The sequence below is a fragment of the Notothenia coriiceps genome, unplaced genomic scaffold (assembly GCF_000735185.1).
Source record: "Notothenia coriiceps isolate Sejong01 unplaced genomic scaffold, NC01 NC01_scaffold00008485, whole genome shotgun sequence".
Lineage (NCBI taxonomy): Eukaryota > Metazoa > Chordata > Actinopteri > Perciformes > Nototheniidae > Notothenia > Notothenia coriiceps.
The window spans coordinates 27,092-42,420 of NW_011341186.1; the positions used below are offsets into that span (position 1 = coordinate 27,092).

General features: G+C 39.3%; 1 protein-coding gene across 2 annotated transcripts in view; it reads left to right on the top strand.

The window, feature by feature from the left end:
- LOC104944606 (roundabout homolog 2-like) overlaps nt 1–15,329 on the top strand; it is a 47,472-nt gene that overhangs the window by 10,597 nt on the left and 21,546 nt on the right. For both annotated transcript variants that reach the window (XM_010770167.1, XM_010770168.1), the window contains exons 3-6: nt 9,195–9,352; nt 11,195–11,315; nt 11,948–12,086; nt 13,317–13,444. In XM_010770167.1, the coding sequence (XP_010768469.1) occupies nt 9,195–9,352; nt 11,195–11,315; nt 11,948–12,086; nt 13,317–13,444 (546 nt within the window). The remainder of the gene's footprint in view (nt 1–9,194; nt 9,353–11,194; nt 11,316–11,947; nt 12,087–13,316; nt 13,445–15,329) is intronic.

Here is a 15,329-nt window from a genome sequence, read left to right on the forward strand (position 1 = left end):
AGCTACCAGACTGCAGGAAGAAACACCGTAAACATGCTGGTGTGTTTGGAGATACATTTAGTGATGAGTTATAGTCTGTTGGTCTGTTCCTTATTTAATGTTACTGCTACATTGTACTTTTTATTTAGCCCTAAGGCGTGTATATCTGGCTCGAGAGGGGTCAGCACAGTGAATTTAAACATTTTTTATTGTGTTTAACTAGCATGCCTATTGGAGAGAGTGAACCTCAGCCTCCGGCCATGGTGTATCGGAAAGTCGTTTGGTTCCACCTTTGCTGTGTTCATGTGAAATTTTAAAAACAAATCATTATAATTATTGTGATACCACATGAATGCAGCAAAAAAAGTCCAAGGATGCAATGCTACAACAATGCTACAAAAACTAGAAAATGATTTGCTTTATGTTTCAGATCTGCTCCAACATGTAGTGGGTTCTTCCACTGCCAATGCTATGCTTTGTCTGACAAACAAACAAACAAACAAACAAACAAACAAACAAACAAACAAACAGTAGTAATCCTTTCCAAAAGACCTTGTTGGGAAGGTACTACTAATCTAGCAAATCATTAACATGTATAGGCAATACTATGACTGGCTGACTTTGGTTATATTCTGGTTTTAGAATATATACCGTTGTTGTAAATTACACTATATAAGTGAGGTTTTACTTTAGACTTTAAAGGAATTTCATGTCATGTTTTTTCCTGGGTGTCTATTCTCACAATTGTGTCCATAATAAGAATTGAACATGATGACATTTACCTTAGGAACCAATGAGAAACACTGGATAGGAATGGATGTGATACTGTTTCTTCTACCAGTATTAGTCAGGAAAGGACTACTAATTGTAGGTATTGATGTTTGAATCAATGATTGATTAACCATTGTTTTAAGCAAGATCAACATTAGTCAGTTACAAGTGGGAGCTTATATTAAAACTAAGAACACTTCAGGTTATCAGAAAAAACATTACCTGAAATTGCTTGTCTTTATGTCATCTGTTATGCAGCTCGTTCCAACAGCTGCGGGGGACTTTTTTTCTGAGTTTTCTGTCGCTCCGTCTCAATGACAAGTGTTTCAGATGATTCTATTAAACTCAAGTATTTTGGAAAGCTGTAGGAGGCTTGTTTTTCTTATTCTGATCAGCATATTTCTTGTCAGAGTCTGAGTTCTCCAAATATTCACAATAACAACATGTCAGAGGATAACACCTGAGTAATATCCATTTTTCATGTCTGGGTAATATATTTATGTACCCTAGTTAACTCTACAAATAAATAAATAAATTGCTTTGCCATATTTTTATAAAATACAATTATACAAATAATATAAAATGTTTAAAAAATGTAATAGGTAATGCCTTCAAATGTCTTATTTTGTCTGACCAACAGTGCAAAACCCAGGGCTGTTCAATAAACTGTCCTGTATGTCAAATAACAGCAGCAAATCATCACATTTTGGGAATTTGTATTGTTTTTGCTTTACTGTGTCTACAGAAAATAAACAGTCAGTTTTAATAGAAATGTAACACAACTGTTGTTGCTGACACGTGGCAACCTTTTCTAAGGCAAGCTAGATTATAATCACATCACCTGCAAGCCCTCTCTATGGGCACCAACAACATCATGTGTGTGAGCATGCATTTAAAGCTGGATTTTCTTTGTGTTGTCTGCTGCTGCTGAGTACAGCAGGGGAGTGTGAGCTTTCTCCTATCTTGCTGAAAGTGCACTGAAGTGAAGTGCTCTCTGTGTCTATTATTTTCCCTCCTCGGTTGAGGACACGTGCTATTGTCTTCCCTCCTAATTGTGCCAGTGTGGCTGGGCCCTGGGCTGAACTGCAGCTTCTCTTTGGCATGAGGAAATGGATTAGTCACCGGGTTGATTAGTGGATGGAGCCTTACAGATTAGCAAGGTCGTACTGTCCTCGTTAAAAAACACAAAACAGCAATTTGAGCACAGTCTTATCTTCCCTCTTATTGAGGCTTCCTTACTAGTGTGTGTAAGAGCTCATGGCTGGCTGACCTCATCTGTGGCTCGCATCCAAAAATAGTATATATACTACTATATATTTGGATTGATGAGCAGCTGCATCTAATGCAAATATCAAAGCTGGAATAATATGTGATGCATGTATTATATTATCGTTGATAATGAAATGAGCCATGTGCAGCTGGAGATAACGGCACAGTCATATTGGTAAAGGGCTGATTCACCTGCAGGCACTAAGTGACTAACAGTATTAACAAGTGCCTGCTTTTGCTCCTAATTTTGCAGCCTCCAGGCTAGAGAGGGCATATGCCAAAACAGCATGGTGGTGGTCTCAGACTCCCCCTCCCCTCTGCGTGAAGTTGTGCTGACTTTGGGGTAAATAGTGACCCAATTAGCTTTGGCAGGGAGGCGGGGGGAGTGCACAGTGGTAATTAGAGACTGGTGGTCTTGCAGAAATGCGTGTGTTGGTGCTGGCTATGTGTGAGGCAGCAGTCTGAGGGACAACAGGTGGGAGGGAGATAGCTTGAAACTCCCACTGAGCATTAATTATTACCGATGCATCTGTCCGGTAGTCTGAGTGTGGAGCAGGATCTGGTTTTAACCACATTAATTGTCATTGAATGATACATAATGCATTGTGCCGCATGACTAAGACTTTCTCTGCACTGCTTTCCTCTCGCTCCAGCCATTTAGGTCTTAGCCCCAGGATAACTTTTCTCTCAGCTGGCGTCTGCGAGTGTTGGCTATAATTGCTTCCACAGAGATACATGGCTTTGCAAAGCTATGCAGAAAAGGGTGTTATGGGTAATCTCCCAAATCTCAACAACGCATAATGTGGGTTTGCATGTCAAGCAAGCTTCAAGATTGGGCGATCCGACGTCAGGTAGAGATTTTTTTATTTACTTATTCTTGCAGGGTTTGAGCACATGTTTTAGCATAGCACTCACAAAAATAATATTGTGGCAGAGCAAAGACAACTAAATTCCTTTTTAATTAACTTAATATTGTTGCCATGTTGTCATCATCCTGTCTATTTACATTGATACCTTACTGATGCTGTGTTTTGTTTACACTATAGCCTTGGTACATTTGATTCCCTGATTGCCTCTATAGTTGCACGATATTGGAAAAAACTGACATTGCGATTTTTCCCCCCCTGCGATATAGATTGCGATATGAAAACATACAGGAATTGAAGAAAAGACCGTTTTTCTTTTCGAAAACCATCCTTTCTTGAACTTTAATGCTATACAATTGGTATCTTTTTAACTATATTTAACCGGTTGAAGGATTTTAGTCTGGATCTTAACTTATCAGAGCAACAACCTGAGCTAGCTCGGTTAGCAGCGCCAAACTGCCCTGGAGAAACTCATTAAACTACTTTATTCAGTGTTTTTACCTTAAATCACGGGGTCCGTTTGCTTTGGAGATTTGATTGTGGTTTGCTGTGCATGCAGAGCCTGCATGTCACTCACTCAAGTACCCCTGACATGAGAGCCGTGCAAGTTTTCCTTTTGCAGCAAAATAATTGTAACATGACGTGTTTGAGTTAATTTGCCTATACTTAATATCGCAAATCCTAAAAAGATGTATTGCGCATATCGCGATTATCGTCACGACACGTTAGATCGTGCAGCCCTACTCTATATTCTCTTTACATTGTGGTTTACTTAACATGACTCTGCTTGCTACTCAGCACAAAATACTGCTCAACAACCTGTCCAAATGTGTGTATTTGCTCACATGCAGACTCGAGAAGCATAATTCCAGCTTTAGCTGTTAGCTACAGGTATGTTTATTTTTCATATAATTTAAAAACAAATACAAACTGTACCCCCTTAATTGTAATAATGATCATTGGCTCTGTTGCTACAGACAGTGAATTAAAGAACAATGTGAAAAACTCTGAAGCTGTACCTCCAAATGCTTTGTGTTGAAGGAGGTGGAACTCAACCTTGTTTAACTTACAATGGTTTCTTGGTTTAGCTGCTGACATATTTAAAATGTAACCTCTCTTTTCGATCAACTCCACATAAATAAACCTTTTCTCACACAGATGCTGAAAGTTCATAAAACAGCTACAGTGCTGTAACTCACCTTTAGAAGACCACAGTGGAGCTTCAATTGATTGTTGGTGAGGCTGAGAACATGGAAACTCATCCCTCGGCTCTGTAACAGTTTTTCATTTTTGCTCACTCATGTCCATGCTCCTATCCCTCTGTATTAGAAGGCAGTTATATGATCCTATTACCAATTCAAGGTGTGAGACGTTTAGTTCACAGAATCATTTATTTGCCACAAATTCTGAGAGAAGGGGAGCACCGTATAATGCTAACTCTCGCTGCCACCATTTTGGTCAAATAAATAATTAGAAGGTGGAATAATAGATTTGCATATCAATGAATGAGAAATCTGACTTCAAAACATTAAAAGGATTCAAGAATGAAAACGGATGTATTTGTTCTGTACAGTCAGTCCCTTTTTCTTCACAGTCGAGTTGATGCTTTTTATGCTCAAATGCACTTGCGCACCCAGAGGTCCACAAGTTATGTTTTTTGTATATCTGCTGTTGCTCCCTTTTTAGAGTACCTTGTAGCGAGGAGTTCGCTTAACTCTGAAATGCCAGCAGCCGTCAGTATTTTCTCTTTTTTTCTTCCATGTTAAGAGTGAGCTTACAGTGCTCGGCTGACTTGCATGGCGGTTTGAAAAAACCCAGAATATCTAAGCAGTGGGAAGAAGCGAAATCCAGTCCTTCATTCTCCACAACTGTGTTTGTTGGCTTTAAAATTAAACTAGAAGGCGGTAAAAACACTATGGTGTCTATTTCTAAATCATGCATTTTAATGTTTGCGTCTATCAGCAAGTAGACGGTCACATGGTGCGGCAGGATTAGAACAAAGTAGGACAAATACAAAATAAAACTTGCTTAAAAGGCTTTAGAGCCAGATGTTCCTCCTACTCTTGATGAGGGATTATGAACGAATCAAAGTTGTGGTTGCAGCTTGTTTCTTGGCTTCTACGGCTCTTCATTCTCTTTTCACTGGGGATATATATCAGATACATATCATCCCTTATGGATACGTGTATGTGTGTAGCTTAGAAGTAATTTGTACACCCATACAAGAAACATTTTCATATCACCTTTGCTTTGGTTTCTATGAGCGACACAACGCTTCACGAACAATGCAAAGAGGAGGAATTTGCCTTGAGTTTCATAAAGAGTATTTGCAGAGGAGTCTCTTTTCATCCTCCATCGACACAGTGAGACAATGGATGGATTAAAGCAATCTCTCTTCTCTGTAGGCAAAGCCTCCATTAGCTGTGACAGGGCAGTATCATGGCAATGGGATTAGTCCACCTCCCTAACGGGTTTATTGCTCTCTGAAATAAAAGAACAATAGGAGCCAGGCAGCGGGTCCTGTCGGTAATCTGTACCTCCGCTGTCCTCTAACCTCCCTGTCCACCCTCCTACCTGTCAGCCGTGAAAACACACAGCTCTGGAGCCGCTCATCTGTCCGGCCCACGCCTGCTGCCCTGTCTACGACTCACACTCACTGTCACCTCGTGTTTAGTACAAAAGCATTTTTTCCCCCTTGTCCTGTCCGTCACACTCATCCATCATGTGTCTCTTGCTTGGTACGTAAATGTTTTCTGAACTTTTAAGTAATTTGCTTATTGCTGCTTGATTTTAGTCCATATTAACTGAAATGCAATAATATACAGTACATTAATAAGTGGATGCAATACAAATCACAACTGACATACATATTTTTTTATTGTGATTAATCTATCTTTATCCTTTGTTCATTTTTCCAAAAACAACTAGCAGATGGCCTTTCTGCAGTCCTACAGCTCCTCTCTGCTGAACCCTACATTATACGGATCATTATAGATAGGCCTATAGATGAAGCGGTGAATATTCTTGTGCAGATTAAATCTCCTAATCTGTATATCCCTGAAATATTAAAGTTATGAAAATGGATAGGCACTCTTCTAATAGCGCCTGGAGAAATAATGATGAAATCGCTGGGAGTCATTTAGTCCTGCTTTGCCTTTATTAAAGCTCAGGGGACGTGCTGTGTGGAGTGAGGATTTGCCTCTGAAGGGTCAACCCTCAGCTGCCCTGCAGTATCCGACTGAGCCCAGCGTGGACCGAGGGAAGCGAGAACGCAGGGCCTAGTTTAGGAGATTATTCGGAAGACCTATTCGTATTATGTCCGATAAAGTTAAGTTAGGGACAGTAGCCCCTCAGGAGCTGGAGGGAGGGTTCATCTTTGTGTTTCTGTGATGATCATCATCACACAAACATCCGTGAGGAACTGTTTGCCGTGGCAGGCTTTTAAGATGAAGCAAGGAAGGATCACATTAACTTGAACACAGCTTCAAAGAATATTTTGAAGCACAGTGTTTGGGGGGGCGTGTGATGTTAGGAATATATTCTGGTCTCTGGCATGTGTTTCAAACCCTCAAAAGTCCCACTTTCTCATGTCGGTTCCCGCAGACTCTGGGTTTCAAATTCTAAAGATGTGTGCCAGCATCTGTGTTCCTGTCTGTGAGTGTGCAGTTCAGGGATTAGCTCCCTACCCATAACTTTTTCACTTCAGTCACCATGGCAGTGAAACAAAGGTCTCTGTGCACACATTTAACCAGACCTTACAGACGGAGGTCTAAATATAATGCAGTGCTTTCAATTAGCCCCTCAGCTCTGCACAGCATTTGAAACAGGCAGCCAAGTGAACAGGGTCATGGTTATTTGGTGAAAAGACATAGGAGAGTCAGTGACTTTACTGGTTTTAGTGCACCCATGCTTTAGTTATAACTCTGCAAATGCTCCACCGTCCATGTTTGTGAGGGTCTTTTGGGTGTTTTACTTCTCCCTGCAGATGTCCATGATAGTATGGCTGAAAGCTGCCTGTTGAGATAAAGTGTCTCTTCTGTAGTCACCTGCATAGCGCTGTACTTGTACCAGTGTTTGACTATGAATAATAATTAACACATCACTGCAGTGTGATAAGACATTTAATATAAGAGGTTAGAAGTTCACAGCATAGTTTTTCTTTTGTGAAGACTTCTCACTGTCCTTATCCTAAATGTCATGGCATTAAAAGTACCACTTGGTGAAGAGAGTAAACTTTCACTAATTTCCATAAAGTTCAGTTTAAGAAGGCAGGTACGTGTAATTGATTCATTCATGCCACGTATCAAGTTGAAGAAAAGGGCATATAGTGTAGCTACGGGTTGACTTATGTCCACTAAATACCTGACAGAAAACTGTCAGACGCTTCACTTAGTTTTGAGAAGTCATAGAAGTTTATTCCTAACAATTAAGGTCGTCAAACAATAGAGGGTGGAATGATTTTCTCTCTTTGAACAGCTGTGAGTCCTTTTTAAATTAGATTTCCTTCAAACCCAGTGCATCTGAATATTGATGCTATGTTAAAAGCCAAGGCTGCCATGTTGACACAGACCTGTCGGGCGTACTGATGGATAATTCATGTGGCATGGATTTAATTATGTGCCTAGAATGATCTAAGTGCTTGGTTTAGGTGATTTAGATCATCCTCCTGACTAAAGACTGAGATTACACCGATGTATTGTTCACTAGTTCCAGTTGATAAGCCTGTTTTTGTTCTGACATGGCTGACACGGCATGCGTGTATATATAAAATATGTACATGGTTATTGTGTACATAATTTAATGCTAGAAATGTGCCGCGGTCTCAAGTTCCACTGGATTTTGTTGGCTCTTGGGCTTAATCTCTGGATTTTATTAATGTATGTGAAGAAAATGTAAGTGTTTTTTTTAAACAGTTGGTTTATTTAAGATATCTTTTTTTTCAAAACCTCCCTCTCCATGCCAAACGCCCTCAACATGTCTTCTGACTCCTAACTTCATGCACATCCCAACAGCATCACAATAGCCAGATTTATGTATTAGTGTCCACTTCAGTGACACAAGAGAAAATATTTTGGGGGAAAATTATATTAGATGCGTTCAACAAACATACAGTATGTCAAGTTTGACTAATATTAACTTCTCCAAACCAAATGTAGACCCACTATCATTACTTTAAACTGTGAGATTGTAGCACCCTAGTTACCTTGTCTTTTGTAGATAATGCCATGTTTAGGTAGTGAACTATCTTTGCAGTGTGTGAAGGTTACACACTTTTTACCACCCCACAAACTGCTGACTTTGACAGGCTGACATGCCTGATTACTGCTGGTGAGCTATGATTGGTTAATTGCTTTCTGGGGTGGGGTTTTAGTGATCGATGAATAGAAGATCAATGGGTTGTAGATTGACAGAAGAGCAGATATATTTCACCTTTGACTATGTGAAGGGTTGCTAAAATATTCATGAAGGTGTAAAAGGAGATTGCATTGATTGATTATGCAGGAATAATACTCTTTGGTTAGGAAAAATGCTGTAGGCTGTAGATACAGGATGTGGCCCAACGTGAAGAGTGTGTGTGTTTGAAATATGTGAGCCTGTCAGCATTCGAGTATGAGTCTCCATTGTACTGGAGGTCTCATGAGAAGGATCCAGTTCACAGTTCACTCTGAGGCTTTCATCTGTCAGTCACCGCCGAAGATTAGAAGATATCAAAGGTTGCCGTGTCAAAGTCTTCTCATCCTGTCGTTATCCACGGGGGTGGCGAGAGAGCAAAGTTGAAGGGTGACGTGATGATAGATTTACAGTTCAGGGCTGAGTGTTTCAGATTTGTAAGATAGTGTTTGGAATCAGAGACACAATCCCTTCATTAATGCAGAGGCCATTTTTTTCTCCCTCACACATGGGCTAAATTATGAATGCGCTGTTATTTGTTTACTCCATGTTGGACTGAGAGATGTGCATTATTCATCTGCTCTGACAGGGGAGACAGCAGAGTAGGACACAGAAAACATTAAACCAGCGCAGCCTAACAAGGACGTTGACAGGGATTTGAGCAGTCATGCAAATGCCAACACAATAATTGACTTTCTCTCAATAAGCTTTTTTTCACCCTTTGCAAGAATATGGTTCACTCAGGAGAACAAGTAGAAAAGATTTCCATGCCGAAAGGGTGTTTCTTTTGAGGATAGTGGTCCTGTGTCTGTGCTGCAGCTCACCGATCTGTGGGTTTGATTTACAGTCTGTGTTTTCAGTACATCAGAGGACCAGGGTTTCAGAAGCTAATTAGATTTCTTTGTGTTTTCTTCTCAGTCCTGAGAGATGATTTCCGGCAGGCCCCGAGCGATGTGGTGGTGGCTGCTGGAGAGCCTGCAGTGTTGGAGTGTGTGCCTCCACGTGGTCACCCCGAGCCCACTGTGGCTTGGAAACGCAACAACGTCCGAGTCAGCTCCAAGGATGACCGCATCTCGGTGAGTTTAACACATACAATGAGGAAAGGAAAAGCTCCCATTTCAAAATACACAGTGTTAACTCCCCATGTTGCTCACCCAAGCATCAGTCACATTTCAATACAAACATTGCACACATTTTAACCATATTTCCAGAATACCTGAAACAGAGTCTCACTAGAGAAAATGTGTACAAATCCACAGCTGAAAATTAATGATGAACTGATTAACAGTGCTGTAAAGTAACTAAGAACCTTTACTCAAGCACTGTACTTAAGTACAATTTTGAGATACATGTACTTTACTTGAGTATTTAAATTGTTTCTTCTACTCCACTACAATTCAGTGGTAGATCTTGTGATTTTACTCCACTACATTTATTTCACATCTTTAGATGTATATAATCAAATAAGATTGTAACTACACCTGGATTAAATTCACAAGCTACCCTTCAGTAACTAGCTGCTACTTTACCAGCTTTGATAACACTTTAATGCATCAATAATTATAATACATTTAATATTCTGAAATAGACCGATCTGCATAATGAGTACTTTTACTTTTGGTACTTTAAGTATATTTTGATGCTAATACTTTTGTACCTTTACTAGAGTAATTTGAGGAGTGTGGCGCAGTGGAATAGTGCGCTGGTGTTCGGATCAGGGGGCCACAGGTTCAAAACCCACTGCAGTCAGCATGTCGTTGTGTCCCTGGGCAAGACACTTCACCCCAAATTGCTCCTGTGGGGATTGTCCACAGTATTGAGTATGTAAGTTGCTTTGGATAATAGCGTCCAACAAGTAACATGTAATGTAATGTAAAAGTATTCCTGCTCTCTGGTAGGCTACTTCTACTTTTACTTAAGTACAAGATATGAGTACTTCTCCCACCCCTGCCGATTTACTTTTTAATTCTGTTAAAGTAAACTTCTTCACATGCAGTGTTAGATTTACCTTTCAACGTGTCTAGGAGCTAATGGCCTTGACATAGATACAGTAGACCAGATTATTTGGTTCTTATGTAATAGGAAACCTATCACTATCCTTATCTTTAGGGGGGGTCAGGTGTGTACCTGGCCATTCATAGATAGGATGCATAAAGATGCGGCAAGTGAAAGGCATTGAGCTTCTTTGCTCAGCGCTTCTTTACAAACCCACCATCATTCCGCATTCATGGAGAAAGGCAGAGATACTAATTTACACTGACTTGAATACTTTCAATAGAACATTATACAATGCAGACACCTTGGTTTTCTATTCACTGGAAAGTATCTCGGGTTTTGTTGTCACTTTTGTTCTCTCTCCTCATGTGTGAAATCAACAGCTGGACACCATCCCCGGGGGATTTGAAAGGCGTTTATAATTTCTTGGTGAAGCTGATGAAGGGACAGTGCTTGCATTAGTAAAATAATGGTGTTTTATTCGGGCTCTTTACTTAAGTAAAAGTCACAATACTGCACCACAATATACAGTAGAATGCCTTAATTAAAAGCAAAAATCTAGCATTGATGCTCGACATTTATGTATGATAATCTATGTAAATTCTCATATTTATGTATGTCTTACATCAACGTGTTGTTAAAGAATCAAAAGTAAAAGACAAATGGCCTGGTGGTGAGTGTGACAGTATTAAATAATATAAGCAAAAGGTTATTATTGTTATTGATTTTCTTCAAGTGATGAGTGTAAATACTTTGTTTCATCAGATACTATACAGAAGTATACCAGAATCACTTGTATAGTAGGCTGCTTAAAATATAAAGGATGAATTATTGTTTTTTCCATTGAAGGCTGTTTAATGGATTTCTTTACCCAGGACACTTTCCAGACCAATCTCTGAAACTGTCACTGTGCTCTTTTCCAGATGCGTGGGGGCAAACTGATGATCTCTCACACCAGGAAGAGCGATGCTGGCATGTACGTCTGCGTGGGCACCAACATGGTGGGAGAGAGGGACAGCGATCCTGCGGAGCTGGTGGTGTATGGTGAGCAATTGTTTGTGTAGCAGCATAACGTCCTTTAACCTGTGTGCATCATTGGCTTTAAAAAGTTGCTCCAATGTTTATAAATGTCTACGTCAAAAACTGCCATGAAAAAGGTTCTCCCACTTTTAGAGTTCAATCACCATATTCAGTCCTGATCACAAGAAAAAAAGATTCATTTATTATCTAAATGTTAACCCTTTTAATGACAGTTTGTTCACATAATTCCACTTTTTAAAATGTCCATGATAATCAAAAAGTTCATTTTTTAGTGCAGGAAATCAGGAAAATAGCAAACATTTGCCCCATACTGCAATCATAAGCAAAATGACTCAATCTGGCGGAACATAGTGAAAGAAATTAAAAGGGCTCTAGATTTGAAGCCAGATCAAATAGAAAGTATGATTTGAAAGCTTTAATGGCTCTGGAATCGAAAGTGTTTTTTTTAATGGGTTTCAAAGTGTCAAACAGTTCATACCGTTTATAATAGGAACTGAGGTTGGAATACTAACATTTGAATGAAAACAAGCTCAGTAGCTTGCCAAAATGGTGAAAATGAAAACACAGAAATGTTCCCTAGTGAGGCTCAGTGTGTAAGAAATAGACACATTTTGTACACTTCATGTCTCCTGCAGAGCGTCCTGTGTTGGTCCGGAGGCCGGTGAACCAGGTGGTCATGGAGGAAGAGACGGTCGACTTCCTGTGTGAGGTGCATGGGGATCCCCCCCCCACTGTCCGATGGCGGCGAGAGGAAGGAGAGCTTCCCCGCGGGAGGTGAGAGTGACTGACATGAGTACGGACCAATGGAGAGTCAGACTGCTGAGATGTACAGCTTCTTTTGAGGCTGAATAAGAAATACAGTTCATCAGAGGCGCGTCGGGCACTGGATTACTAACTCATGTGACCCAGAAATCCTAATAACTCTTCATTCATTGACATCTTCCCATAAGCCTGCTAATATAAATTCATAAATGGAAGAGACCAAAGAGGATTCATTAGTTGAGGGAATCATCCTGTGACCAGTTACACCCTTTTTTCCATTTAAACTCAAATTAATGTTTATTTAGCTAAGCCTATTAAATAATTACATTTTATACTCATATAATGAAACTTCAATAATACATACATTACATACAACAAATAACCTATAAAGTTCAACCAACACTATGTTGAGCGGAGGTTACAGGTTTTCTATATTTTATTTCATTTATGAATACAAATTATGTTTATATATGTCCTCCCTGCAGCGCTGCTCTGCAACAGCTGTTGAGTGGATTGTCCCATTATGGTGCTGACATTGATGTGGGAGTTAATGCCATAAAGAATAATGAAATGATAATTAAACGTCAAGAAGGTTAAAATGCTGAGATAACTGCCTCATGTGCAGACATTAGGGTTAATTGGTCTACTTTGAAAATAGGTAATTGTGATGCTAACATATTCATTGAATGGTTGTTTCTCATGCTTCGAAAAAGCTGTATTATAATCAGTCTCACACTTATTTTGTTATCTTGTATTTTTTTTTTTTGCTTCTATATTTTATTAAATTAAGTAATTCATATTGTTTTGTTCTACATACCCCTTTCAATGACTACCACAACTGAATAAGCTTTCTTTACTGTGGATGTATTTGGTGTTTTGAATAACTCTGCTTTGTACTGTTAAGAAATGATATGCTGTTTTTCCTAGAATCTATTGAAAATCCGTCAATGGGTTAAACTAATCTTACTTGTTTCTAATTGATTTTCAACTGTTCCAAGAATTTCCCAGGAACCTGTGACAATATCTGAGGCAGATAAGGCGTATTGTTCCAGTTCCTTTCAAGATAATACAACTTGATTTTGAAAAAAAACCCTAGCAAGATGTTGATTGACACGAAATAAATGACACTATCTCATGCTGGCATATATTTTCTTCGCTTTTTTTGAAGATTAGCATGGTGATTTTCTTTGTGCAATGCTTCTCTGTTAGATCTTTCATTATCTCTCATTTTCTCATTCCCAGGTTTGAAATCCGCAACGGCAACGGTCTCCGTTTGTTCCGCGTGAAAGAGGAGGATGAAGGGACGTATACCTGCACATCTGAGAACAGTGTGGGGAAGACGGAGGCCTCGGCCATGTTGCAGGTCCACGGTAAGCAACACATCATGCATATTGTATATGCGCGCACATACTTATGCATGCATGGTAAAAAAGCTCATGTTCAGGCTTACAGGCACACAGCAAAAGCATCATAAAAAAACAGGTTACCATTTCCTGTTCAATGCCCTCTGTTTTTATATCACTGTATCTTTGAGTCCCTGTCCAGCGGTGATGCCATGAGCTTATGCTAAACCGTATGGATTACGCCATTTGACAGATGTTTGGTAGATGTGTGCTTTAACTCACTGCCAGAGAGCAGTCCCTGTATTAATAAGACATGACTCCCTCTCGCTCTCCCTTCCTGTCTCTTTATCGCCGTCCTCTCGCTTCCTCGCTCTCTACGTGTCCCTTTGCTTTTTCTCTGTGTGTCCTGGTTTCTCAATAGTCTCAGTCGACTTCATCCACTAATGCTTTTATCAGTCAAAATGAAATCCAAACCGGGCAGTTTTCCATTCCCTCTTTTATTTTTGTTTACTCTTTCTATGCTACCACCAGTTTTGTTTTGTCGCTCAGTGTTTCATCCATCTCATTATTTTTCCATCTCTCTCCATCACATTTCAAACCCTATCATCATTCCAGTCGGCCCACTCTGTAAGTTCACTTTCCATTTAATTATTCTCTAACGAAAGGCATTTGTTTTATGCTAATTTGTGTTTTTCACAAAGTGCTCTCCTCTGTATGATGTTTTTAATGGTTTTTAAATCAAGAATCAATGTGTAATGGTGTAAATAAGTTCCTCCATTAGGCATTGAATTGTGAACAACATGCCTGTTGCTTCAGTCAGGCATTACAGTAAGACAGTGACTTCATGTACAACAGATTAAGGACTGAGACAAACATCTGCTGTGTGGAGAGGAGTGTCAGAGAAAGTGAGACGCTGTATAAATCCTCTCTCAATTGCAGCTTCAGAAGTTCAAAATACAACTGAAAGGTTTTTAATTACAATTGAGTTTTTTTTTCAGACCAAAATATAACTATTGTTGCTTTATTACTATTAATCATTCTGGGTGGATCCATACTCGTAATTTCACAATCTCAATGATAAGACAGAGTTATTATTAAATGGGACCTCCAGCTCTTCCGTAACATCAGGGGACTCATAAGAGAATACAAATATGATAAGAAATAATGATCAAAATTAATTGCATCAAAGGAAGAGATATCCTAATTTGTAGTCTCTTATGTAACTCTGTAGGATTTCTTTTTGTAACATCCTTGTCTGTGTCTCAAATGTCTGATACACATTTGTAGACGCAAGCTTGACCCAAAACAACCTGATGAAATCTCTTTGACGACATCAGTTTTTTTTTTTCTCCGACTTGACAGAAGCTGCTCCAGAGCTGCAAAAGAAATGTATATTCTTCATAGCTATACTAACTATGATATATAGAATTTGTAATGTGTCCCTTTTTAAGTAGTATTACTATTATTAGTATTATTGCTTTTATCAGTATTCGTAATTATCTTAGCATCTCTTGTGCTGATTTTGCATTATGTTATGTACTCCTCAAGAAAAAACTAATAAGCATGAGGTTCATGACTCAAGTTTGAGGAAAGGTTTCTTCAATGACATGCCAAGTCTCAGGGTAAATCCACGCTATCCTACTGTACAAAACAAAAGGGGTGAACAAAAATACGTCTGTAACTGTTGTGTTAAAGAGAACACGCTGTAACAAAAAAAAGTATTTCTTGTCTAATGGAAAAACTTGATACTCTGCACTTATATTGAAAAAAACATGTGCCTACAATATAATGATGTAGGCATCGACAAAAAAAGAAGTCGGAAAAAACGAGGCAAAGATCCAATATTGTGCATTCCCCCATGTTACCATAAGTGTATGAAACTAACACGTCAGATTTGTTTAAAGACGTTGGA